General features: G+C 35.0%; 2 protein-coding genes, 1 non-coding gene and 2 pseudogenes across 5 annotated transcripts; 2 read left to right on the top strand and 3 right to left on the bottom strand.

Annotated features, from left to right (window-relative positions):
• Positions 1–228: 228 nt before the first annotated feature.
• LOC125223409 (major allergen Pru ar 1 pseudogene) lies at positions 229–1,023 on the bottom strand (annotated as a pseudogene).
• Positions 1,024–2,253: 1,230 nt separating this feature from the next.
• Positions 2,254–3,017, bottom strand: LOC125219152 (major allergen Pru ar 1 pseudogene; annotated as a pseudogene).
• Positions 3,018–4,480: 1,463 nt separating this feature from the next.
• Positions 4,481–6,624, bottom strand: LOC125219229 (uncharacterized). The gene is made up of 5 exons (XM_048121144.2): positions 6,432–6,624; positions 6,218–6,340; positions 5,345–5,425; positions 5,159–5,254; positions 4,481–4,984 (listed from the first exon to the last, which is right to left on the bottom strand). Exons 1-5 carry the CDS (start codon positions 6,472–6,474, stop codon positions 4,713–4,715), a joined length of 615 nt encoding a protein of 204 aa, XP_047977101.1. The 5' UTR covers positions 6,475–6,624; the 3' UTR covers positions 4,481–4,712.
• A 4,751-nt stretch (positions 6,625–11,375) lies between these two features.
• Positions 11,376–11,481, top strand: LOC148933334 (U6 spliceosomal RNA). Its single transcript, XR_016134835.1, has one exon. It is a non-coding gene; the product is annotated as a U6 spliceosomal RNA (small nuclear RNA).
• Positions 11,482–19,240: 7,759 nt separating this feature from the next.
• LOC125221919 (Pentatricopeptide repeat (PPR) superfamily protein) lies at positions 19,241–23,937 on the top strand. Of its 3 annotated transcripts, XM_048124252.2 has the most exons (14): positions 19,241–19,333; positions 19,413–19,465; positions 20,020–20,143; positions 20,605–20,821; positions 20,966–21,068; positions 21,166–21,230; positions 21,605–21,721; positions 21,810–21,908; positions 22,007–22,160; positions 22,384–22,493; positions 22,718–22,867; positions 22,992–23,087; positions 23,178–23,291; positions 23,666–23,937. In XM_048124252.2, exons 2-13 carry the CDS (start codon positions 19,417–19,419, stop codon positions 23,283–23,285), a joined length of 1,392 nt encoding a protein of 463 aa, XP_047980209.1. In that variant the 5' UTR covers positions 19,241–19,333; positions 19,413–19,416; the 3' UTR covers positions 23,286–23,291; positions 23,666–23,937. The 3 variants fall into 3 exon arrangements, with proteins under 3 accessions (XP_047980209.1, XP_047980208.1, XP_047980210.1); XM_048124251.2 differs by lacking the exon at positions 23,666–23,937 and having other exon boundaries at positions 23,178–23,500; XM_048124253.2 differs by lacking the exons at positions 19,241–19,333; positions 19,413–19,465; positions 23,666–23,937 and adding an exon at positions 19,804–19,917 and having other exon boundaries at positions 23,178–23,500.
• Positions 23,938–24,460: the final 523 nt, after the last annotated feature.

Here is a 24,460-nt window from a genome sequence, read left to right as displayed (position 1 = left end):
AATTAAAGGTTGTCCCGAGTTATGTATTGATTCTGAGTGGCGTAACAATGTCACTGTCTACGTTGATGGCCGCTCTCTTGCAGCAGCGTAAGCATGGTAGCAGCCGCCACTCGATTTTCTTATCTAACAATAGTTGATTTCATGTACATTAACTACCAATCTGCTATTTTGTTTTTCAGAAGAATATGACATGGAGAGATATTATCACTTTCTATTGCAAACTTGCAATTCTGCATCATAAAAATCAAATTCATTAACTTGAAATTCAAGAAAATAAAAACATTACAAAAACAGAACAAAAAAAATTGAACAAACACAAACTTCAGCATTAAAAGGGAATAAAACAAATGAGGGAAAATTGCAGTTGACACTTAGGCATCAGGATTGGCTTGAACATATGCCTCAATGGCCTTGAACATAGCCATGGCCTTCTCTTTCCCTTCCTTTATCTTCTCCTCATCAATCTCGACCTCGTCTTTGGTGTTGTAAATGCTTCTGTTCTTGCAGATGCATCCTCCGTCCTCCGTTGGGACGATCTTGATATGATAAGTGATGGATTCGAGGACACCTACAAGAGCATCGCCATCGATGATGCTGTAGGTGTGTGTCAAGTTCTCCTTGTCAATAGCCTCCACACGGTGCTTAGCGCTCTTATACTGGCTCCCTTCACCGAAATGAATGATCTTCACGGTGCCAACGCCACCATCTCCTTCCACGATCTCCACGTTCTTGATGGCCTGAGGCATGATCTTGGGAATGAGAGTGTCAGCGTCGAGCACCATGGCTTTGAACATCTTTGCAGCTGGGACTGAGGAAGTGACCTCCATATCATAAGTGATGGCAACCATGGTTTTGGTTTTTAAGCTTGAAATAGAGCTAAATAATGGAAAATGAAGCTATGAAGGTTTGTTTGTATGAATTGTGATGGGAATGTGGCCTTATATAGTGTGAAAAAGAAGCTTCTCTTGTTTATTCAATGATTTTTGTATGTGCAAGACATGGCGTCCATTAATTACCAGTTATGGCTTCTTCGTGGACTCTTTTTTCTTTTTTTAGTATGAAAATGATGCTTGTATCTTTCTATTTCTCTATATTTTATTTTAGTTAATGTCTATATTAATGTGTATATCAAGATTTAAGACAATCGTAGAGGTTATCGTGCAAGAGGCTTAGAGTTTTTAATAATTCTGCTAATCCACTCAATTCATGGGCCAATTATTTTGATGCTAGAACTATATGTCGAACATTATCTTTCATGATTGAAGTATACAATAATTCAAGCCAATCACACATTAATTAATTTTAAAATTTGAAATTCCATCCTTCAAATAGTTAAGTTTGTATCAACCTATATTATCACTCAAAAGTAAATTAGATTTATGGCACACCAAGATTGTTGACGGTTTGTAAGCAATCATATATATTTATCCTTATAGTTGCTTCTATCATGGATTTGACATAAACAGTAGATGTCTTTTTCTGGCTAGGGTCATTTGAGAATGAAATTTGTGAAAAAATAAAAATAGTCTAGAAATAAGTTAGGATGAGATATAATTGTCATCAAGTTGATGTGTGGGACAAAAATATGGTTTTCAACACACCCTACTCACATGGGCTGAAATTCACATTGAAATTCATACGCACAGATTAAAAAATCCACATCGGCCTGAGCAGAATCATTACCAAATCAATATAGCAAGAATGGTGATTTTCAACACGCAACTATACATTTGGACCGAAATAGTCTTATATTTCTCTTGTTTATAGTTGTCACCAACGTATATACAAGTTTCGACTACTCCAGTTTTGAGATTTATGGATTAGCAATTTATTAGTTCTTTCTTTCCAATTAATTTTCTACTCCCCTTACAAAAGACTTCAATTTAGTTTAACCCTTTTTTTAAATCCTATCCCTAATCAATCAAATAATATATCATCAGTACAACGGGACTCACCCCTTATAATTACATATTTATCTCTTATGACCATGATTCCATGAAAAAATATTCATCTTTTCAGGTTTTAAATTAACCTATATAAATCTATATAGTCATCTATTGATTGTATACAGAATAACTAAGTACTCTTATCTTAAAAAATCAATATACTTCGTGAACTGGATTAAAAGTTGTACACAAATTCTTGATTGCTCTATAAATAATCCCTGCTATATAAAAGAATTGATAACCAAAGATTGTTTCACGAAATCAGACGTGCAATATTATGCATCCTTATTTAGTACTACAACACAAATTCAATACAAACAATATTATTCACTCAACACAAGTTCAAAAAACCACACACGTAAAACCAATATCATTTTAGCTAGGCAATTAAGCCATAGTCTCACACACAATTTATATTTCAAATTACAACCCCTCATCGATCCACAACACAATACCACGTGTATAAAATGACATCATCATCGAAAAAAAAGTATATTACTAAAATAAAATACGCAACCCGTCTCGTCTCTTCTAGTAGTCGGGGTTTGCCACGATGTAAGCCTCAATAGCCTTGAACAAACCAAGGGCCTTCTCTTTCCCCTCCTTGATCTTCTCCTCACTAACATCAGCACCCTCCTTGACGTTGTAAATGCTTCTATTCTTGCAAATGCTTCCTCCGTCTTCGGTTGGGACAATCTTGATATGATAGGTGATGGATTCGATGAGCCCTGAAATGGCATCATCGCCCTCGATGATGCTGTAGGTGTAGGTGAAGTTGTCCTTGTCAATGGCATCCACGCGTTGCTTGACGCTCTTGTACTCACTCCCTTCGCCAAAATGGACAACCTTGATGGTTCCAACGCCGCCATCCCCTTCCAAGATCTCCACGTTCTTGATGGCCTGAGGCAAGATCTTCGGGATGAGGGTGTCAGAGTCGATCACCAAGGCCTTGAACAGCTTGGCAGCCGAGATGGACGAAGGGCTCTCTACGTCGTAAGTGATCACTCCCATTGTTGTATTAAAATCTTTTTGAAGAAAAGTGAGGATTTATACAAATGATGAGAAAATGTAGGAGTAGAAGGTGCTGTTTTATAGTGTGGGATAGAAGGTTCTCTGCCTTAGATTTTTTTTTTTTTTTTTTTGATAGCCTTAGTTAGTTGAAGGTTAAGTCAATCATTCATCACACATTTATTGAATAATTGAATAATTGAAAGTTAAGTCTATGTGGAATATTGAAAAAATTGGCAAGAGCATCTCATTATGGACTCTTTCTTTTACCATATTGAGTACGATGGTTTTATCTGATAGCTATGCTTTAGATTTTATGTGCTTCATTAATGTCAAATGAAGATAGTGAAGATAGTGATTTGTGATCTAAGTATTAAAATGAAAAAAAAAATCCTATGTTTTTGGCTTCATCACCTTGTGTACCATGACAAAAAAATAGTACTATTAATTAATACACCCTCCGTCTCTTAAATTTTGTCACAATTTGATTGGGCATGAGTTTTAAGAAATCTAATAGAAATTGAGTGAAAAAGTTAATTGAATATGGGTCCTACTTTTTAATACTCCCTATGTCCCACTCTAAGTGGAGAAAATAAAGTAAGAGAGATGGAAAAGGTAGAGAGAGTGATGTTTCTATTTTTTTTTAAATTTGTTATTTAGAGTGGGATGTTTCTATTTTTTTTTAAATGTGTTATTTAGAGTGGGACATTCCAAAAAAGAAAATGGTTTACTTAAAGTGAGACAGAAGGAGTATTAGTTTTAAAACAAAATGTGAAGAGAATGAATTAATGGAATATAGGGTCAACTACCAAAAATGATAAAAAGTGAAATGTAACAAATTTAGTGAGATAGACAGATATGGAAATATGTGACAAATTTTCAGGGACGGAGGGGGTGTGGTATATTGACTGAAAACAGTACTGATGCAAGTTAATTGCAATTTGATAGTGGTTAATAGTAATATCTATAACTGATTTGATGTAACAAGTTTGGCATTCTGGTAGGGTCAGTTGAGAGCTATTTCAATTATAGAAAGTGAATTAGAAGAAAAAGTCACAGTTGCATTAATTTGGAGATAGCACTCCATGGTAGACCGGTCTACACTTTCTCTTGTTTGTATTGAGCACTCAAATGTGAACAAAAACTGAGGACCAAGTCTCCATGAACTAATATGTCTGTTCCACCTTTTGTTCACACAACAAACATCGTGAGTTCGAATTTCACCAATATCCGGCCTCGTACACACGAGGTGCTCGATACCAAATTCTGTTACATTTCATCGTGTTAGCCAATCACCCATGCGTGTGCACGATGTATACTCCCTCCATCAACAAAAAAATAGTCCCATTTGTGGACGGTATGTGTTTTAATGATAAATTGGTAAGTAAGAAAGATAATGAGAATAAGTAGGTAAAGTATGAGAAAAGGTAGAAAAAGTAAGAGAGTGCATAAAGTGGGAGAAAAAGTTTCCATTTTTGAAATGGGACTATTTCTTATGGACCCTCCAAAATGGTAAAATGGGACTATTTTTCATGGACGAAGAGAGTATTTCATATCACTAAAATAAAATACATGTGGCATGTCCATTTGTAACTCCATATGTACACAAACAAAGCCTTCTGTTTGTTCCAGAACATCAAAAAAAATACACATTCTACCTTATCTGAAATACTTATATCTCCCGAACTCAAAAACTTTTACTCGAACTCCTGGAAATAGTGCGTAAGCTCCAAACCAGTTCATCAGAACTCAGAAAAGTTAAAATGGAGCTATCTTTTTCCTCTGTGGAGCTGCTCTTATTCTTGAATCACCCAGTACTGTCACTCTCCCTTTTGCTATAACGTCGTTTTTCAGCTCAGATGATTCCTTGGCGTGTGTTTTTCTAGGCGTAAGACCCTCAGCAGTAGTGGATTTTGGAAAGATCTTACACAGTGTGTGTCTGTTCTGAATTGCATGGCGACTTTTATGGCCGGGGAAAGGTTGTGTTGGTGTTCGTGTTGGTGTTCTTTGTCCTATGATTTCATCGTTGTCTGAGTAAGACCAGAGAAGCAGAGGTGGTTATGTTCTTAGTAGAGAAGCCTTAACTCAATATAGAAATCCAATGTCTGATCAGAATTCAGACACCAAACATATTTAAATTCGATCACAAGAAAAATGAGTGTCAATTTTGGAAACTAATCAGCAAGAAATTCATGTTAAGTTACCTGGACTTGACAAGACCGCACGTGGGCGTGGGGCAGAAGTCGCTCTAAGACTTTTTTGGCCATCTTTCACATCTGCATTCTTTTTGTTTGTTTCCTCTGTTGAGCAAGAGAGTAGTATCATTTTGTGCTTGTCTAGACTAGAACTCGGTACAAAGTTGTTACGATCCAACGAGTAAAATGCCAAACCTTTGGATCTGTAGAAGCTCGGAGGAGGGGATAGAGGGACATAAGACTGAGGAACTCTCACAACAGGCCTTGAGGAATCATCTGCACATCCAAAATAAAGTTGTAAAATAACCAATGCAGCTTACTGTGAAGAATTGCGCGCTAATCTTGAATGTTTCTATGTAGCAAACGCCCGAATAACACCATTGCAATGAACTTGTTCCATGAGCACTAAATATATGCAGTATATTGATCTTTACTAGCTATGAAACAGTGGTTCTGAGATTGATTAGGGCTGCTTACATTCTAGCTACCAAAAATACTCTGAATCTTAGGGAAAATACGAGTTCAAGTTTAATACTCGCTTTGTCCATCTGTAGCTAAGTCATATTCCTATCTCACTGTTGAGTCATTTCCTTTTTCGGCAAGAAGCAGTACATTTCTTCTCTGTTACTTTATTCTTTCTTCAATACTCTACCTTTTCTTTCCTTTCTACTTTATCACTTTACCTTTTTTTTCCTTTCTACTTTATTCTCACCTGTCAAAAGAAATGCCTCTACTACATAGTGACGGAGGGAGGATTTCATTGGAATAGTAAGTCAGTCATCAAAATCACATGATCAGAGTTTAGAGCATTTTTACATATTGCTCATCAGCAATTAATCAAATTCAATAAATCATCACCTTTAAAAGGGATTATTCAAGCAGAACCAAAAATCCTAGTACATATCAAAATTGATTACCAAAAATACATACACAACCAATTATAGAACCAAAAAATAAGAGTCTAATAAAATATGATAGAATTGCAAGAAAAGTTACAGAAAAGGCAAATATCAAGAGATAAAAAACAAAATCAATTAAAAAATTAGTAAATAAAATAAAAAAAATAACCTGAAGAAGAGGAATGATTTAGAGAGAGCCATTCAAAAGCCTTCAAAGACTGCAAGGAATTCTTCTCATAAGCATATTGGTCAGCATCTTCTCTCTGAACCCTCACCTTCACTTTTGGATACACTTTTCAAAACCAAAATAAACCCAGTTGAGAAAAGACAAATTAACAGTTTAAACCGTGATTAGTAAACATAGGAAAATCCGAAAAACTTACTGTTTGCCGGCAGAGGCTTCTTCCCAGATTGAGTCATAACCATAGAAATCTTGCGGTTTTATAAGAGAATCGTGAAATCAGAGGTGAAAATGGAACATGTGTTAAAGATGTGATAAAGATTCTTCCCTGAAAAGGAGGAGAGAGATGGCAAATTGAATTGAATGTCGCGTGCCTTTTCGAAGATTTGAATGTTTATTCTGCCAAGAGTCGATTGGTACACGACAAATCAACGTGCGTTTTATTAAATTTATCAGAAATCTTATTTTTATTTCATAAATTAGTCTTTCTCTATTTCTAAAATATTGGAATTTATCTACTCCATTTTGAATGAATTTTCAGTTTACTTGATTACCCACGTATTAAATTAGAACGAAATAATAAATACACCATCACTTCCATATTACTCCCTTCATCCCGCTTTAGTAGTCCCGGTTAATCAATTTTGAGCGTCCCGCTTTAAGAGTCCTGGTTGAGATAAATTAATAAAAAATTACTACAAAGTGTTAAAAGTGAGTCTCAACATCCACTACATATAATAAAAATGTATTAAAAGTGGATCTCAACATCCACTACTATATTTATTTATTGGACACTCAATTAAAAGTGGGTCCCAACATCCACTACAATATTTATTTATTACACACTCAAACACTTTTTTCTTAAAACATGTGTCCGACTACTCCTAAAGCGGGATGGAGGGAGTATGAGTTTTGATTTTTCATTTTAGTCTATTCCATATTAGGAGTCTCAATTAATATAAATTTAATAGATCTCACATTCCACTAGCCTTATTTCACTAATATTTTGTTATAAAACTAATACTTCTTTCGTCCATCAATACAAGGCCAATTTGACCGGACAAAAGTTTTAAGAAATACAATAGAAAGTGAATTTTTATAATTAGTGGAAGATGAATCATACTTTTATTATGAGTGAATAAAGTGAAAAGTGAGGTCCATTACCAATAGTAAAAAAAATGAGATATTTATTGAAGGACATGTGAAAATGGCAAAATAAAACACTTATTGATGGAGGGAGTATATAAATACGGAACCCATATTTCACTATCTTTTTATCGAGTTACTTTTACATTTTCTCAAGGAGATATGTATCATTTCTTCCCCTCGTCTTCTTCTTCTCATCATCCTTTTTTTCTCCTAATTATGCAGATCGGTAAAAGGGGGTTGTTATAGATATTTTGGGGATCGTAGGGATATTTAGCTATGAACAAATATTCAGAACAATATACTTGAAAAACTTTATCATCTCAACTCAAAATTCATACAGAATATTGAGATAGACTAATTTAATATTCTCTTCATTCCACTGTAAGTCAGTCTGTATTTTCATTAGACTGTCCCATTTTAATCTCTTTTCAGTTAACCCAATAAATATTATTTTTCTTTAATATTGTGCCCAAAAGAATACAGGACTGAAATTTCATGAAAACAAGCCTAATTTACAACAAAAATTGGTCGATTGATATTTAACTAAAAATTAATTATTTTAAAAAATGTATAAAAGTATCATTCGGAAATTTTGTGTCATGAGTTTCATTATTTATTTTAGGGGGGGGGGGGGTTGAATTTTGTTATATGAATATCATCGTTTCATTAATTTTTCAATTTTAAAAATATAAGCATTATTCGAAAATTTTGTTTCATGAATTTTGTTAATTTTTTTTTGGGGGGAGGGTGGGGGTGTGTGACTTCATCGATTTATATTTCCTCCGTCCTCGATTAAGAGTCACACTTTGACCGGACATGAGTTTTAAGAAATGTAAAGAAATGTTGGTTGAAAAAGTTAGTGGAATATGAGACCCATTTTTCTATATTGGTTTTATAATAAAATGTGAGTGAATTGAGTTAGTGGAATGTGTGACCTACTTACTATTTATAATTTAAATGAAGTGTGACTTTTAATTGGGGATGGATCAAAATGAAAAAGTGTGACTTTTGATCGGTGCAATAATTAGTTCCATAAATTGTCAAACTACACACGGTCTCAGCAAATTTTGTTTGTTTCCCTAAATAGATTTATGATGGAATAGAAGTGGCACCTGTGCAGCTAGTGGGTCCCACATCAAGCTTTTCGGAAAGTTCTTGGAGTAACTTACGTATGAAAGTCATGCATATAATTTGGTCGGCTGCTCGAGAATTTATCGAGGCAAGAGTAGGCACAGTCCAAAATAGTTTGATTTTCTGTTAGAGCATTCATAATGGTTTATCTCTCGTCCGCTCAATTCATGTTTTTCGTCCTCGTCTGTGATGGGCCGCCTATTTGCAAGACGGCCGGCGATCTCGCGGACAAGTGATACTCAGTCGTGTAGGTCGTCCGCCCATTGCAAAACGGCGGATGAGGACGACCGAGGACGAGTGAGACACATTTTTTTAAATTATTTCTTTTTAATCCAAACTTTATAAATACTCCCTTCCTCGTTCACTTCTTTCACACAGAATTATCACTCCTCTACTCTCTTCCTCTTCTCTTTTCTCTATCAAGTATGGATCCCAGCAATTTCTCAAACCCGAATAGTGCCGACGACGATATGCCGATGTTTAGCGCTAGCGGTGGCAGCGCCCGTTGGACCGGCCACGAAGACTAACAGGTCGATACTCCTGGATCTATAGGGTCCACCTTCGTTTCCGAGTCTGAGTTCGATTCTTTCTTCAAGACCGACGCATACCGGGTTGAGGACATGGAGCCGAACTGTGGGCAACCTTCCGCTCCTGAAGCGACGAGGAGGAAGAAGAGCACAGCGTGGAAGGGAAAGGAGCCAGCCGTCCCACTCCCATCCAACGATCCCAACAACGAGTACGCCGTGGGGGGTACAGACTACACTATGGACGAGTACATTAAGGTGGCTCAGTGTCGGGTCGATATATCAGAGGATTCGATATACGCCAACCACCAGACTTCAGCCAGGATGTGGGATCTCATTGAGGCCAGATACAACACGGTGAAGCCGAGTTGGGCGTACAAGCGGAACAGGGAGCAACCCCGCAAGGGTTAGGACCGGCTCAAGCTCCACGTTACCAACTTCAGAGATATCTACACGAAGTTCAGGTACGGAACGAACAGCGATGAGAGCATAGAGGATGTCATCCAGAAGTTTGTTCCGTATCAGGAGTCTTAATTAATATATTCCATAAATATATTCCATAAATTTAATAGATCTCACATTTTACTAGCCTTATTTCAGTCACAGTTATAAAACTAATACTCCTTTCATCCATCAATACAAGGCCAATTTGATCGGATAAGGGTTTTAAAAAATATAGTAGTAAAAAGTGAATGGAATCCATTAGTAAAAGATGAGTCCTACTTAATTTAAACGTTACGAAAACAAGCCTAATTTGCAACAAAATTGAATGATTGATGTTTAATTTAAATTTTAATTATTTTTAAGAATATATAAAAGTATTATTCGGAAATTTTTGTGTCATGAATTTAATTATATTTTGGCCGCGGGAATGAATTTTGTTATATAAATATCATAGTTTTATAAATTTATAATTTAAAAATATAAGTATTATTCGGAAATTTTGTTTCATAAATTTTGTTTTTTTTTAAGTATTGTTAGTGGAGAATGGGTCTCACCTCATTAGAGAGAAGAGGGTTTCCAAAATTGGAATGTTCATACTCTTTTAGGATGGACGAAAAAGGAAATGGTGCATACTCTTCAGGGACGAAGGGAGTAAATTTTTTCATATCTCCGACGTATGTAAGTCATGCATATAAACTTGGTCGGCTGCTCGACCTAATCTACAATTTATCGAGGTATGAGTAGGCAGAATCCAAAATACTCACTCCGTCTAATTAAATATGAAACATTTGAGAATCAGCACAAAATTTTATGTAATGTTGTTTTGTGAGTTAATGAAGATAATAAAGTAAGAGAAATGAAAAAGTAGAGATAAAGTTGTTTCCATTGTAAATTTTAATAGGACAATTAAAAAAAATAATGTTTCATTTTTAATGGAACAAAAGAGTAGTATAATAGATCACATAATAACATAAATTCATGGCCTATTGTTATATCTTTGTTACATCAAAGTATTTATAATGCACTCTGAAAAACCTAGCCCGAATTAAGCTTTTCTCATTTCAGACGCAACCCGATCTAGAGTTGTCAACTGGACAGAGCCGGCCCAGACATGTCAAGGCCCGCTTAAATTGAGACCCAGCCCGGCCAAGTCCATGTCTACGACGGGCCGGGCTGGGCTTTTATTAATTTTGCTAGGCCCATTCTAGCCTATGCCCACTTGACAAGTGGGCAGCCTGGGTTGGGCTTTGTTTGAATTTTTTTATTTATGCATTTCAAAGAGAGGCTAAAAATATTACTCTCTTTGTCCCCAATAGGAGTCACATTTGGAATGAGCACGAGTTTTAAGAAATGTAAAGAATAATGGGTTGGAAAAAGTGGAATATGGGGTCCACTTATTTGTATTGGTTTTATAATAAAATGTGAGTGATGTGAGTTAGTGGAATGTATGACCTACTTACCATTTATGGTAAAAGTGAAATCTAACTTTTATTGTGGGACAGACCAAAATGACAATATGTGACCCTTATTGTGGACGGAGGGAGTATATGCAAAATAAAACATGTACTTGGGTAGTTAACATCATTTTTCATGTTTTTTACGGACTTTGTATTAACATCATTTTTCATGTTTTTTATTCTATCTAAAAGTAAATGCATAACTAAAGGATGAACCAATATTGTTAATTTTGTTAGTAGATGATGGCATATAAGTTAATGTTGTATTTTTAAAACTAGAAATATATGAACTAACTAACAAATTGAAAAAATTCTATAATTATTCATCAAATATTGATGTTTGAATACGTCATATTTTAAAGATAAAAAAATTGGGTAGTTAACAATGAATGTAGCATTCGTTATTTTGATAAGAACTTGTATAGATATTAGACTATTAGTGTTTGAGTTCACTCGAAAACATCCAATAAATTGGACGATATAGAGAAGATTAATATGTCTCATACACAAGATGGCATGCATAAATAGAGAAATATACAATTATTAGTGGTTAGGCCATCTGCATCCGTGTCTCAATACCGTCTCATCACTTAACTATTCATGGGCCCCACTGCACTTTTTACCCCATCTCTTATCTAAGAGACAACACCTGCATCCCTCCATCTCTTAACCATCTCATCCCATAACTATTCATTCAATTTCATTTTTTATTTTTATTTTCAAAAAAATACAATTAATAAAAATACACTTCATTAAATAAAAGAAAATTACAATTTAAAATCCTAAAAAATAATAAAAAAAACACATAATTAAAATCCTAAGAAAAAAAAGAGACATAATTTAAAATACTAGAAATTAATGTGAGAGTGTAGTGTTTTGCGTGGAAAAAATGGTGAGGGAATTGGATTATTTATAGATGAATGTGGGAAAAAAAATTAAAAAAAAACGGTAAAAAAAAGGGTAAAGAAAAAAAAGGGTAAAAAATTATTATTATTTATTATTATTATTATTCAGATTTAAAAAAAATTAAAAATATCAAAAAATCGACGCCTACTCGCGTGCCGGCGAGGAGGCGTCACGCCACGCGCCAGAGCTCACCACGTGGCGCTGGCGCGTGGCGGGCTGTCTTGCGCCCCACCCCTCCCCCACTAGCTAAGTGACGAGACGGACGATGCACAACGGCGTCTCTCTGTGGTCTCGTCTCGCCGGGACGAGACCGAGCCCGCAGCGAGATGCTGCTGCGGATGCTCTTAATTACCTAATTATATTTAAAAAAACTAATTATATAATTTGGGCCTCTAGGACTATTTCCATCTGTAACATTGGAAGCAAGGTCACACATAAAAAGACAAAATAGCAAAAATAAAAATAATTTTAAAATCAATTACTCCTATCCCCTCCTTCATTGTTTGGTGTTACCCTGTCGACCCATAAAAAAGTGGGGGTTAAGTCAACATGTCCTACCAATAACATTAAAATGTTTTATTACATTAATTTATTGATTTGTTTTATTCAATGATTATTATTCTTTAAAAAAAATCATGTGAATTATTATTCCAAAAAAATCATGTGAACCGCTCTTCCAAAAAATGACGTAAACTACTTCATTTTTTTTTTATTTATGTTTAATTTATTATTTTTTATTATTTGCTACTATATTGTGCTTCATTTTTCTATATATTCCACTTAACATGTAGAAATCATCATAAGCAAACCAAATTTATCAAACAAAATTTTCTGTCATTATTGTTTTGATAAATTTGGTTTTATAGATCCAAATCATCCAAATTATCGGCCTTGTTTTCCAACCTATCAAAATTCCCAAATTATCAACAATCATATATCCAAGTTCGCAAAATTTTTCAAATTTTGCGCCACCTTATCAGAATCCCCAATTTTTTTTAAATCTAAGCCAAATTCCCAGAAAATATCACCCGCAACTTGTTCGGAGATGCCCAACAAGCGAACAAAAAGAAGAGGAGCTCAAAAAATGTAGGTTGGGTTGTGAAAGAAGATTTTGCACTTATGTCTTCTTGGGTCTATGCAAGCGCAGATAGTGTGCGTGGTAAAAATCAAAAGGGAGAAGCACTATGGTTACGTGTGCAAAATTTGTATCACGTAAGTCAAGCATAAAATCTAGGTGAAATTAACAAAAGAAACGTGGAGTCTATGAAGTGTCGATTGAAACGACTTAAAGAAAATGCAAATGGGTGGTTGTTTGCAGCAAAGCAAACGCGCGAAGGACGAGTGGAATGAGCGACCAAGATGTTGAGAATGAAGCTCATAGCATCTACCAAGCAGCAGGCGGCAACAAATTTCATTATGTGATAGTGTTTAATGAAGTTATGAGAAAACATCCGAAGTGGAGTATTCACGATACAACATAGGTATTTCCTGACAATGAAAATGTTGCTTATGAACAGGATGATAGCAACTCAAAGAGGACAAAGACTTCTGATTCTGGCGAGTATATTATCCCTTCAAATCTGGAAACTCCTACATGTGGACATTCAACTAGTTCTCGGCCTATAGGCAGAGACAAGGCAAAAAGAAAAGGAAAAAGTATGGTAACACAATTTGATTCTACTAATGCTCAAGTTGTTGCAGACTTCATGCACTAAGGCTAACTAAAGATGATGAGAACGAACTAATGAAGACTCGACTGCGGATAGAGCGTTAAAAGCTGGAAAATCCCTCTATGAAGATGTACCAAAAAAGATTGATTAAGTTGTTGGACAAAGAGCACTTGTCCCCAGAAGATCAAGAGATGAAACACCGACTAATGGAGATTGTGTTTGGAAAATGAATGATTTTAGTTTGATATGAGTTTGGTGTGACAATAAGTTATGTAATATTAGTTTGGTGTGACATTAGTTTATGTAATACTCACTCCGTCCCCAAAGAATATGCACTTTGGGGATGGCACGGGAGGCCAATAATTAGCTATAGTAAACTCTTCTTACAAAATATATAAAAAATGTCTCTATGAAAAGTTACACTCGTGACATTCAAGTTTACTTTGACTTAAGCACTTATCAACCTAGCTATATAAGTTGTTTTGAATTTTATCTGACATAAACTTATACATAAAAAATAGTCCAAAATCCAACCCATTTCAACCCACTTATCAAGAAAGCCCGACTCACTTCCGACATGGCCCGACTTGAGTCTCAATCCAAGCAACCCTTGCTAGCCATGGTGTGGGTTGAGCATTATGTCTAAGAGCAAATGCAACACTATTGCAAGTGATGTCGAACATTGCAACCGCAAGTGAGGCTGGACCACATGGAGTCATGTGTGGTCTTATGTGGTTGCATTGCACGTAAAAGGAATGGTGCAACACCAGTTGATGAGGTGCCAAATCGGGCATAGAGCGTGGTCCGACATAAAGTGTGGTTGCGTCGTGGTCTACGTTTTGCACTATAATTAAAATTTTAAAAATATTTTTTATTTATAAAAACAAATCATTATAAAATATAATAGATATACATTTAATTACTCCCTCCGTCCTGTTTTGTAAAAATCATAATAAATAATTAAAGTGGGGCTCTCTTACTTTATCATTACAAAACGGGTATGCAAAAGTGACCGTGATTCCTAAAGTGGGACGGAGGGAGTAATATTATTAAAAATTAATAAAGTGTTAGAACTAATCAAAATTAAAGTTAGACTCATAAAACTAATAAAATATACTCCCCCCCGCCCCATATTAGGAGTCGCAGTTGTCCATTTTAGTTTGTCTCATGTTAGGAGTATCAATTCACTTTTTCCAAAATAGTAACAGGCCCTACATTTCACTAACCTCATTTCACTCACATTTTATTGTAAAACCTGTGTAAAATAGGACCAACATTCCACTATCTTTTTTCACTAGCTTTCATTTACATTACTTAAAAAACTCGTGCCAGATTCAATTGAGACTCCTAATGTGGAACAGAGGGAGTATATTCTTAAAATGACTTAATGGTTCATTTAGACCATCTTCAATCATACACCAAACCGCCTTGATTGCGGCTGAAATGCCGGCCGCCACGAGGAGCCTCATGGCAGTCGCGTGCGATTAAAATTACCTTTTTGTTTATTTTTTATATTATTTTTTTAAAAACCCAATTCCATCTATAAATACTTCTTTTTTTCATTTTCACATCTAAAACTTATACACTTATCTATTTTTATAATTTTTATTATTATTTTCCATATTTCTTTTTGCATTTAAATTATTGCATTTTCTTCTATGAGTATATATTATCAATGTCCATTAATATGACTTTCAATTAAAATTTAATTATTTCAGTAACTAGAAGTCACACTAAAAATGAAGGCTGGAAATGAGACTAAAATTGGAACGGAGCGATCTAGAGTTGTCAATTTGGTCGGGCCAGCCAGGCCAGCTCAGCCCAGGCCAGGCCTATCAGTTAAACAAAGCAAGCTGGGCTGGGCTCATTGGTTGAAATGTGCTCCAATTGAGCCATTTTGTAAATCCTGGCCCAGGTCCATTAGACTATCCTCATCAGTGACCCTCACCCAACCCAACCCCAATCAACTTCTTAAGAAAATTTTCATTTCTCTTTCATCCACATATACAACCCCCAACTTATTAAAACTTTACTTCCATCAATGACCCCAACTCAACCCAAATATATACTTTCATTTTCATATATTTTTAATCAATATAAACTTTATAATTTTATTCAAATATATTAAAAAACTCATATAAAAGTTATGTATAAATTATTTTATAATTCAAATTTATAACAAAAATTATTACACATTTATATATAATTGAAGTACAACATAATAAAAATACACTAATAAAAGAAATACGGTACAATAATAGAAAATTAATAAATCAAACTACAAGCTAAAGTGAAAAATAAGAAAAATAAATAAAAAAGATAAACATTATACATTCAACTATTTGCCAAAAAAATTTCAAATGTGCTCAATCAAATCATCTCGAAGGGAAACATGAGCTTCTCTATTGCGATGTTGATCTCGATTTGTTATATAAGAAAATAAACTCTCAATCTGTTGAGTAGAGTAGCAAAAAACTTCAACATTTCCTTCTTGTGCTCTTGTAGGTGTATCTTCAAAAAACTCAGTAGGATCATAATAATTTTGATATGTATCACGTTCATCTTCTACTATCATATTATGCATGATGATACAAGCAATCATAATTTTTCCCATCAACATCTTGTCCCAGACAAGGCATGGCCTTCGCAAAAATGCGAAACGCGCTTGTAAGACTCCAAATGCTTTTGAGTTTGTGGAGAAGTAATTGACTTGACAAATGCAGCCCATGCAGGGTATATGTCATAATTAAGATAATATGCCCTATTATACTAATGACTATTTACTACGTAATTAACATATGGTGCTCGATCTTCTAAGACAACATAAAAAATATGAGACAAATGGAGTACATTAATATCATTGCACAAACCTGGAGTTCCAAAGAATGCATGACATATCCATAAGTCGTATGATGCAACAACTTCTAAAATGATCGTTGGTTTTCCACTTCTCCATGTATATTGTCCAGCCCATGCGTTAGGAGTTTTCACTGGAAGACATTGTTTTGGAGGTGGAATGTGTAGTTGGTGTTATCTTTAAAAAAATTCCACAAGCTATTTATAAACTAAATATATTTACATGTGACACTAAACCAAGACATGTGAGACACACTTGCAGTAAAGCATGTGACATATCAATAATTTTTACAAGAAGATGCATGCGATACGGAAATCATATTTTCACCAAAACATGTGATAGACCCTTACAGTGAAGCATGCGACATTTCAAAAACTTTTGTAAGGTAATGCATGTAGCACCAAACTCATATCTTCAAATGCATGCAATAAAGAACTAATGCTTGTGACATCTCGATTACTTTTGCAGGAAAATGCATGTGACTAAATTTATATCTGCAAATACATGTGATAAAGAAACTGATGTTTATGACATCTCAATTACTTTTGCAAGAAAATGCATGTGATACTAAAACTCAGATCTGCAAATGCATGTGATAAAGAAATGATGCTTGTAACATCTCAATTACTTTTGCAGGAAAATGCATGTGTCACGAAAATCATATCTACAAATGCATATGATAAAGAAATAATGTTTGTGACATCTCAATTGCTTTTGCAAAAAAATGCATGTGACCAAATTTATATCTGCAAATACATGTGATAAAGAACTTATGTTTGTGACATCTCAATTACTTTTGCAGGAAAATGCATGTGACACTTAACGCATATCTTCAAATGCATGTGATAAAAAAATGATGCTTGTGACATCTCAATTACTTTTGCAGGAAAATGCATGTGTCACAAAAACCATATCCACAAATGCATGTGATAAAGAAATAATGTTTATGACATCTCAATTGCTTGCGGAAAAATGCATGTGACATCAATTTATATCACACAAACTTAATATTACACAAATATATACTCCCTGTATCCCGCTTTAGGAGTCCCGCTTGATCAATTTTGGGCGTCCCGCTTTAGGAGTCCCGGTTGAGATAAATTAATAAAAAATACCTACAAAGTGTTAAAAGTGGGTCCCAACATCCACTACAACTAATAAAAAAGTGTTAAAAGTGGGTCCCAACATCCACTATAACATTTATTTATTGGACACTCAATTAAAAGTGGATCCCAACATCCACTTCAATATTTATTTATTACACACTCAAACACTTTTTTCTTAAAAACATGTGTCCGACTCAACCGAGACTCCTAAAGCAGAACGGAGGGAGTATTACATAAAGTACAAACAAAGATCACACCAACATAAGCAAATTAAGATCACACAAAACCAACATTACATAATTAAAAGCACACCAAACTAATACTCCATCCGTCCCACAAGAATATGCACTTTCTAATTTTGGAAAGTCTCTTCTCTCTAATGAAGTGGGACCCATTCTCCCATAACAATATTTTACTTACTTTTTTCTCTCTACATCTCTCTACTTTACCAATTTTACATCCTAGGTCTGGGTGACTCCTTGCGGGCCTAAGTTTGAACTGGGCGTGGGGTTACAAACATGCTTAATTGGGGTCTATTACAATCAATAAGATCAATCCAGGCCTGTTCCATTTCTCTGATATCCAATCTTGTGGCTGACCATATCTGGCATGGACCATATCTGGCATGGGCCAATCCAGGCCTCATGAATTACTTCATGCTTTTTGTAACATAAGTGTCTAATGGAATGTGAGTTAGATTTTTATTATTAAATATGAGCGAAACGAAGTAGTGGAATGTGAGAATTACTCACTAAATATAATAAAAGTAAAATGAGACATGTATCAACGCATATTCCAAAGTGAAAAAATGGTATGTGTAGTGGCGAACGAGGGGTGCTCTATGATTCTATTCCCTCTATTGCACAAACCGTTGATTCCTATGTTTCTCATAATGTCGCACCTTCTTCCAAGCTAGATAGTATTTAAAGGACTTCTACATTTCATCTCTGATGATATCCAATGTCTTTTGGAGTATATTTGCCTGGCTCGACCCCCTCCTCAGTTTGGCTTCAACATTTTTGTAGATAGTGCAGAACTTCGAAGTGGGCTTGGAGCATATGGCTAGTAAGCTCAATAATACAATCGAGCCATATCTCACTGTAGCGATCAATAACTTTTTCTCAGAACGTTGTTACATATTAGGAGTTGGCAACAACTGGATTTTCAAAAATATCGATATATCACTTGAATATTCTTTTGGTATCTTCCACTAAACATACTAGCGAGCTTCAGATTTTGGTGCCTCCGGTCCATCTATGAGTTAGGGAGTTGATGACGAACCAATTCTCGGAGAGGAGGTGTGCTCAGATTGAGAATCAATTGGATGGGCAGATGGACGGATTGTGGTTGTGTGTATCAAAGTTAAGTTTATGTAGATGACTTCGAAGACAAAATCAAGTTGTTTTTTAGAATCCATTGAAAGAGAAATTTAAAATTTCGAACGACGAAAATGATTGAAGAAATGAATAATGAAATAAGGAAGTGTGAATGAATATGTATGAAATGTAGGAGTGCAAAAATATGTATATATTAAACACTTAAAAATAAACTTTATTCCCTTTTTTTTATCTCTTTTCTTTTCTTTTCTTATACTTTATTAGTAGATTTTTAAAAAATTTGGTGCAAAAATAATTGAACACTTGGTGTGAATATAGGGGGAGAGGAGTAAATAAAATGCAAATTGAATTTAAACAAAAACTATTTATGAAGATTAGGCACGTGCAAGTCAAAGGTCCTGCTTATATCTCTATCTCTCTCACACATACAAACACACACCGAACTGGGCCATTAAAGCTATCTTATGTAATTGCAGCAGCAACAGTCAGTGGAAGTAATTGCAAGTTAGAAGTGACAAACAAGGTAAGACAGCGACGTCTGCCCCATTCTATTTACCAATTTGCGGCTCCCATAACTCTCCTCTCATCAATTTTATCAATAGATCGATGCTGGTTTCAACTCCACCACCACCATCCTCATCTTCTTTCTCGCTTGGTAATTCTACTGCACCTCAATTCATCTTTTCCCAATTCTGTCTTTACTAATTTCTTGCCTCTTTTCGCTCTTCTTATCTCATCGCCAAGTTTGTTCCTTTTTCTTTTCCCTTTCGAGAAATTAAAGCAATTGGCTTCTTTATTGAATTGAATTAAAAAATGTTGAAGTTTTCAATTAAGGCTCAATTCGTGATGGCTCAGTTCCCTTTCGTCCTTTCCTAATTGTGAGGCATAGGTTTAGACTAAATCTGTTATTGGTTGGTGGAAAGAAATGCCTGATTGTTTCTGTTGTTTATTGAGAAAAAGATAAAAAGTAGTAAAACAAAATAGAAATAAGTATTTCTATGACTCTTTTTTTCAGAAGATGCAAATGTTTCACACCATAGTAAGGTTTTGTCATGTAATTTGCTTCACCGGCTACTGTTGATCTGTAACTTCATTGACTTCTTGAAGGTGGATTTGATGTTTCTACGATTTCATCGTTCGTATGTCGTTAATATGTGAATCTTTCAATGGCTTCTGAATCATCATTTTCTTGATTCTTCCCTCATCTAGGATGCTCCAACTGCCTAAGATGTCATGTTGAACCCATGATCTGCTCAATGTCACATGGATTATCTTGCAGTTCGATTAAGACACCGTTTGAGTTTCAACGAGTTTCGCAGCATTCAGGCTTGAGGTGCAGCCTTGTTACATTTCTTCAGTTGCCACCATCTTCACCTGTTTACACTTTGTGCACAAGTGTGCCCTGCTTCTGTAATACTATTACTTTTGCTGCTTTCTCGTTTTCAAATAAAAATTGAACTGCTATGGGAATAAGAGGGTTTCGAATTCAAATTGTTTTTAGGAAATGATGTTAGAATGCCAACTACTTTAAAAACTAGAAAATATACAGTACTATACTGAAAAAATTCATGACAACTCCTGGTTTACTTTGTAAGAGTAGAGATCGGGGTATGTGCTTACTGAATTTGTAAGATAGTCTTACGGACTTGCCAACTAATGAGACAGGTAACATAACAATGATAATTCTTACCTGCTATTAATTGAAGAAACATAGAAGCTTTCATTGTTTCCATCTTTGTAGATTCCTCTTTTGGATTTAGTTCTGATGAAACAACTGAAAATTTTCTGTTTCAGAAGGGAACATCTCTTTGGGAGTGCTCAGTTTCATTGGTCGCTTCAGGGGCGTGATATCTGTGTTTCACAAGTTTCGGTAGCTGCTGATTATTCAGATTCAGTCCCAGACTCGTCTAGTTATGCTACCGGTTATCATCCACTTGAAGAGTTGAGAGATAATGGGCGTGCTCGTGATGCAATGCCTACATCTGCTGAGATTGCCAGGACTGCCGTCGAGGTTTTCCCATTAATATATGATATATTTAAGCTTCAAGTCAGATATCCTGTGTTATAATATTAACATGTACAATACTAGAATAGTATGCTCATTTATCTAGTCAGGAACTTGTATTATATCATGTAATTTCGGTTCTTTGCTTAGGCTAACAGCAAGGCATTGTTGATATTCCCTAGTAGTGTGCACTATGAGCCACATGAACAAATCTCATGGGCTGAATTCGACTACGTTATTGATGACTTTGGAGGTTTGGCTCTCCCATTTATAGAGTCTGACAATCTTTTAATATGCTGCTTTTTTATACCTACAGTCATTTCCTTAAAGTGCTTTCCACTTATCTTCAGATATATTTGTTGAGGTTCATGACAGTCAAAACATCTTGCAAGATCATGGAGCTAGTAATCCTGTGGTGAGATTTTAATGCTGCACTTTAGCTTTATTCCTTATCCCCATATTTCTCTTAGTAGGGAAGAAACTGTAGACGATATTACTCATTTTGTGTTGAAACCATAATTCACTACTGTCAATTGTTTTGTTCTTTTGAAAGATATAGAGTTATATCACTTCTTAGTATGGAGATGAAGAGAGAATTTGATGAAAGTTCAATCAGAAACATTTATTGATGTCACACTGTCATTACTGAAATTCCAATTGATTTCTGGAAATTAAAGGGGTTTGTCCATTTTCACCAAGTATAAACATATCTTAAACAAATACATTTGAAAAAACCCCTTGTTCTGTTTATATTATGTCCTGACAATGTATCAATTTGTATGCCCTTAGACCGCTTTAATTGGAATGGACATCTCATACTACGAGAGCAGGAAAATGGATCTTTTAGATGACATCTTGGACTTTGATAGTGGAGATGATGATTTATTTGCTGATGACTACTTTGAAGTGAGAAAAAGTTCTATCGCACAAATTTTAATATTTGTCCTTTGGTTCGGTAATCCACTCTTTTAAACATACATTTTTTCTAAACCAGGTAGATGAACCTAATAAGGCTGGCATTTGGAATGATTGGGGGATGTCTGAGAATTCCAACTGGACGCATCCAGTTTACTTTGCCAAGTGCTTGTCAAAGGTTGTTCAGTTTATTACAACACAAAATGTTTCAGGTACTTTTAAGATCTGTGATTTATATATTAAAACCATTTTTCGGTTGTTTCTTCACCATTGTAGGCTATTAATGTTGAACATACTAAAAATATGGATCGCCCGTCAAATGGTGTTGCTGTATGGGGGTTTCTCAAGCCTACTTTCATAGATGAAGAGTTTTACCTCCGACGTCTCTTCCATGATGAAGAAAGTGATAGTGACACCTCAGACTGCAAAGGTAACTGATCCGTGTAGTGTATTTCTCAATCCCGTCGGATCTAGCCTTACTTTTCTTTTCCTCTAATCCCATTGTTGGTCTTAATATGATTATGTTACAACAAGTGCACTTTATTTGTCTTGCCTTGTTCTCCTCTTTTTATTCCATATCTCATTTTGATGTTTCATAGTTAGTTTGCCAGCTTTATTCCGCATTTTAATTTCTCTGAAGCTGGTTTTCTCAGATGGAGATATCATGAGCTACAGTACAAAGGATGATGGAAGATGTGGTAGATCAACCATCTATAGATTGGATATCGCAAAAATTGAACTATTCTCGGTCTACGGTATTCAGGTATGTAATGTATATATGTGTAGAAATGAAGTTTTACTGTTTTAGGGATGAAAGAGCAGAAAGTGTCCGGATTATTGACTAGGATTGGTTATGAGTCTTTATTCACTCTCAATTCACTTTAGCCTTAGTTTAGAATCAATTTTTGTTTTTTGTTATCCGCATGGAAAGAGCATACTTGAGTGGGGTAACATTGATTTCTGACTTCTGTCACGGTTCTTTTGCAGTCAATGATTGGTGTTCAGGATTTTCAGTATGCTGAACCTGACATTCTTGTGCACTCAAACCCATCAATTCTAGAGCGATTTGTTCAGACCGGAACAAGGTGCAGTGTTGCTCTTAAAGCACTTTGCAAAAAGAAAGGGCTACACGTTGAGGTTCGTGCTGTGCATACCAACAACTATTGCTCCTAAAATCATTTATATTTACAGCACCGAAGGAGTTTTAGAAACGATGGTGTACATAACAACTTAGATTGTCTAACTACTTGCCGTTTTGTAGGGTGCAAATCTAATTGGAGTTGACAGCCTTGGCATGGATGTTAGAGTGTATTCAGGAACAGAAGTACGGACACATCGTTTCTCCTTCAAAACCCGGGTCAGTGTCCCATGAGGCAACTCTTATGAACAGATAGATCAAATTACCCCATTGCAACGACATTGATTTTCTCCGTTTCATTTTGTGTAGGCGACTTCAGAGTGTGCTGCAGATAAACAGATTCAGCAGCTCTTGTTTCCGAGGGCGAGGCGAAAAAAGCTAAAGACTCTAGATAAACCTAGAGATGATCCATATTAATACATGGTAGTACTTATTTATTTTTAGTTTTCAATTTTGAGGCTGGAATAAAGCTGATGCAAAAGCTTATTAATTAACATATTTTGGTTTGAGAGTCTATGTAATCTTAATTCTTGTTGCTTATGCTTGTACAATTTTCTTGGATACTAATCTCAATAATGATGTACATACACTGACATGATACAAAATAAAATGTCTGAGTTGAATTGTTTTTACTCCAATTTGGTAATAGTGTGCACTTCATTCATATTTTCTAAGTTTGGTTTTGAAAGAGGTGTTAGGAATGTTAAATCAGAAAATAAATTGTTGAATTTGATTTATTTATTGAGACAGTGTTTAATCGCGTACAAATGATGATTATAACAAACAAAATTTAATAGGACATTGATGGCCGCCCGACACGGGTCATGTGGAGGTGCGAGGACAGGCGGTGGCGAGAAAGACGCACGGCCCATGCACGAGCCCGAGAAGAGGCACGACCCATGCGCCGATCCGGGTACGGGGCAGAGGTTCGACAAGTTAAAGTACTAAAATTGAGTTTGAAATGAAGGAATTTGGAGATATCTGTTGACATGGATTTTGTGAGAGAAACAAAGAGAAACTATGATTAGTTTACATGATTACATCAATACAAATATTACTTTTTTTATTAGCAACTTGATATTTTTTAATTTGGAATTAGTTAAGTCTTATTTTTATCAAAATGGTTTTAACTCATCAAATTTTATTTCCGTATTTTCTTCTTATACCAGTTTTATCAACTGTTGTATATCTTCGCATTCACTTATTCTATTTAGCAAAATTTATCTCACAAGAGTCTGCTTGAGTGAATGATAAAATTTATAAAACTGAAAGAGATTCAAATAGAATTGATCAAATGAAATATAATTAATACAATCGGTAAAGTTAAAATTAAATTAATACTATAATTTATAGAGTTGATCTAACTAGTGTACAATTCAAAAACACAACTACAAATAAAATAAATATAATATCTATTTATTTTTCTTTTAAAAACAAGTGAAAGTCTAGGAAAAAAATTGATATAGAAAAAAACAACAGGAAAAAAACTTCATTAACATTAGAGAGAGATGATATTGAGAAAAAAAGAGAATAAAGTGGAAAGGGGAATGAGAAAATATACGTTATGCCTAAAAAATCCATCAAATACAATA

The sequence above is a fragment of the Salvia hispanica genome, chromosome 1 (assembly GCF_029641045.1).
Source record: "Salvia hispanica isolate PSC_SH4W2 chromosome 1, Shi_PSC_v1, whole genome shotgun sequence".
NCBI lineage: Eukaryota > Viridiplantae > Streptophyta > Magnoliopsida > Lamiales > Lamiaceae > Salvia > Salvia hispanica.
The sequence above is the reverse complement of the archived record's forward strand: the minus strand, read 5'-3'. Positions and strand labels throughout refer to the sequence as shown.

Coding starts and splice junctions, on each gene's coding strand:
- LOC125219229 (XM_048121144.2), bottom strand. CDS start 6,474: ATGGTTATGACTCAATCTGGGAAGAAGCCTCTGCCGGCAAACA. Junction 5,255..5,344: donor GAGCTTCTACAGATCCAAAG/GTTTGGCATTTT, acceptor CTTGCTCAACAG/AGGAAACAAACAAAAAGAAT. Junction 4,985..5,158: donor TGCGGTCTTGTCAAGTCCAG/GTAACTTAACAT, acceptor GGTCTTACTCAG/ACAACGATGAAATCATAGGA.
- LOC125221919 (XM_048124252.2), top strand. CDS start 19,417: ATGCTGGTTTCAACTCCACCACCACCATCCTCATCTTCTTTCTCGCTT. Junction 19,466..20,019: donor CTCATCTTCTTTCTCGCTTG/GTAATTCTACTG, acceptor TCCCTCATCTAG/GATGCTCCAACTGCCTAAGA. Junction 22,494..22,717: donor TCTCGGTCTACGGTATTCAG/GTATGTAATGTA, acceptor GTTCTTTTGCAG/TCAATGATTGGTGTTCAGGA.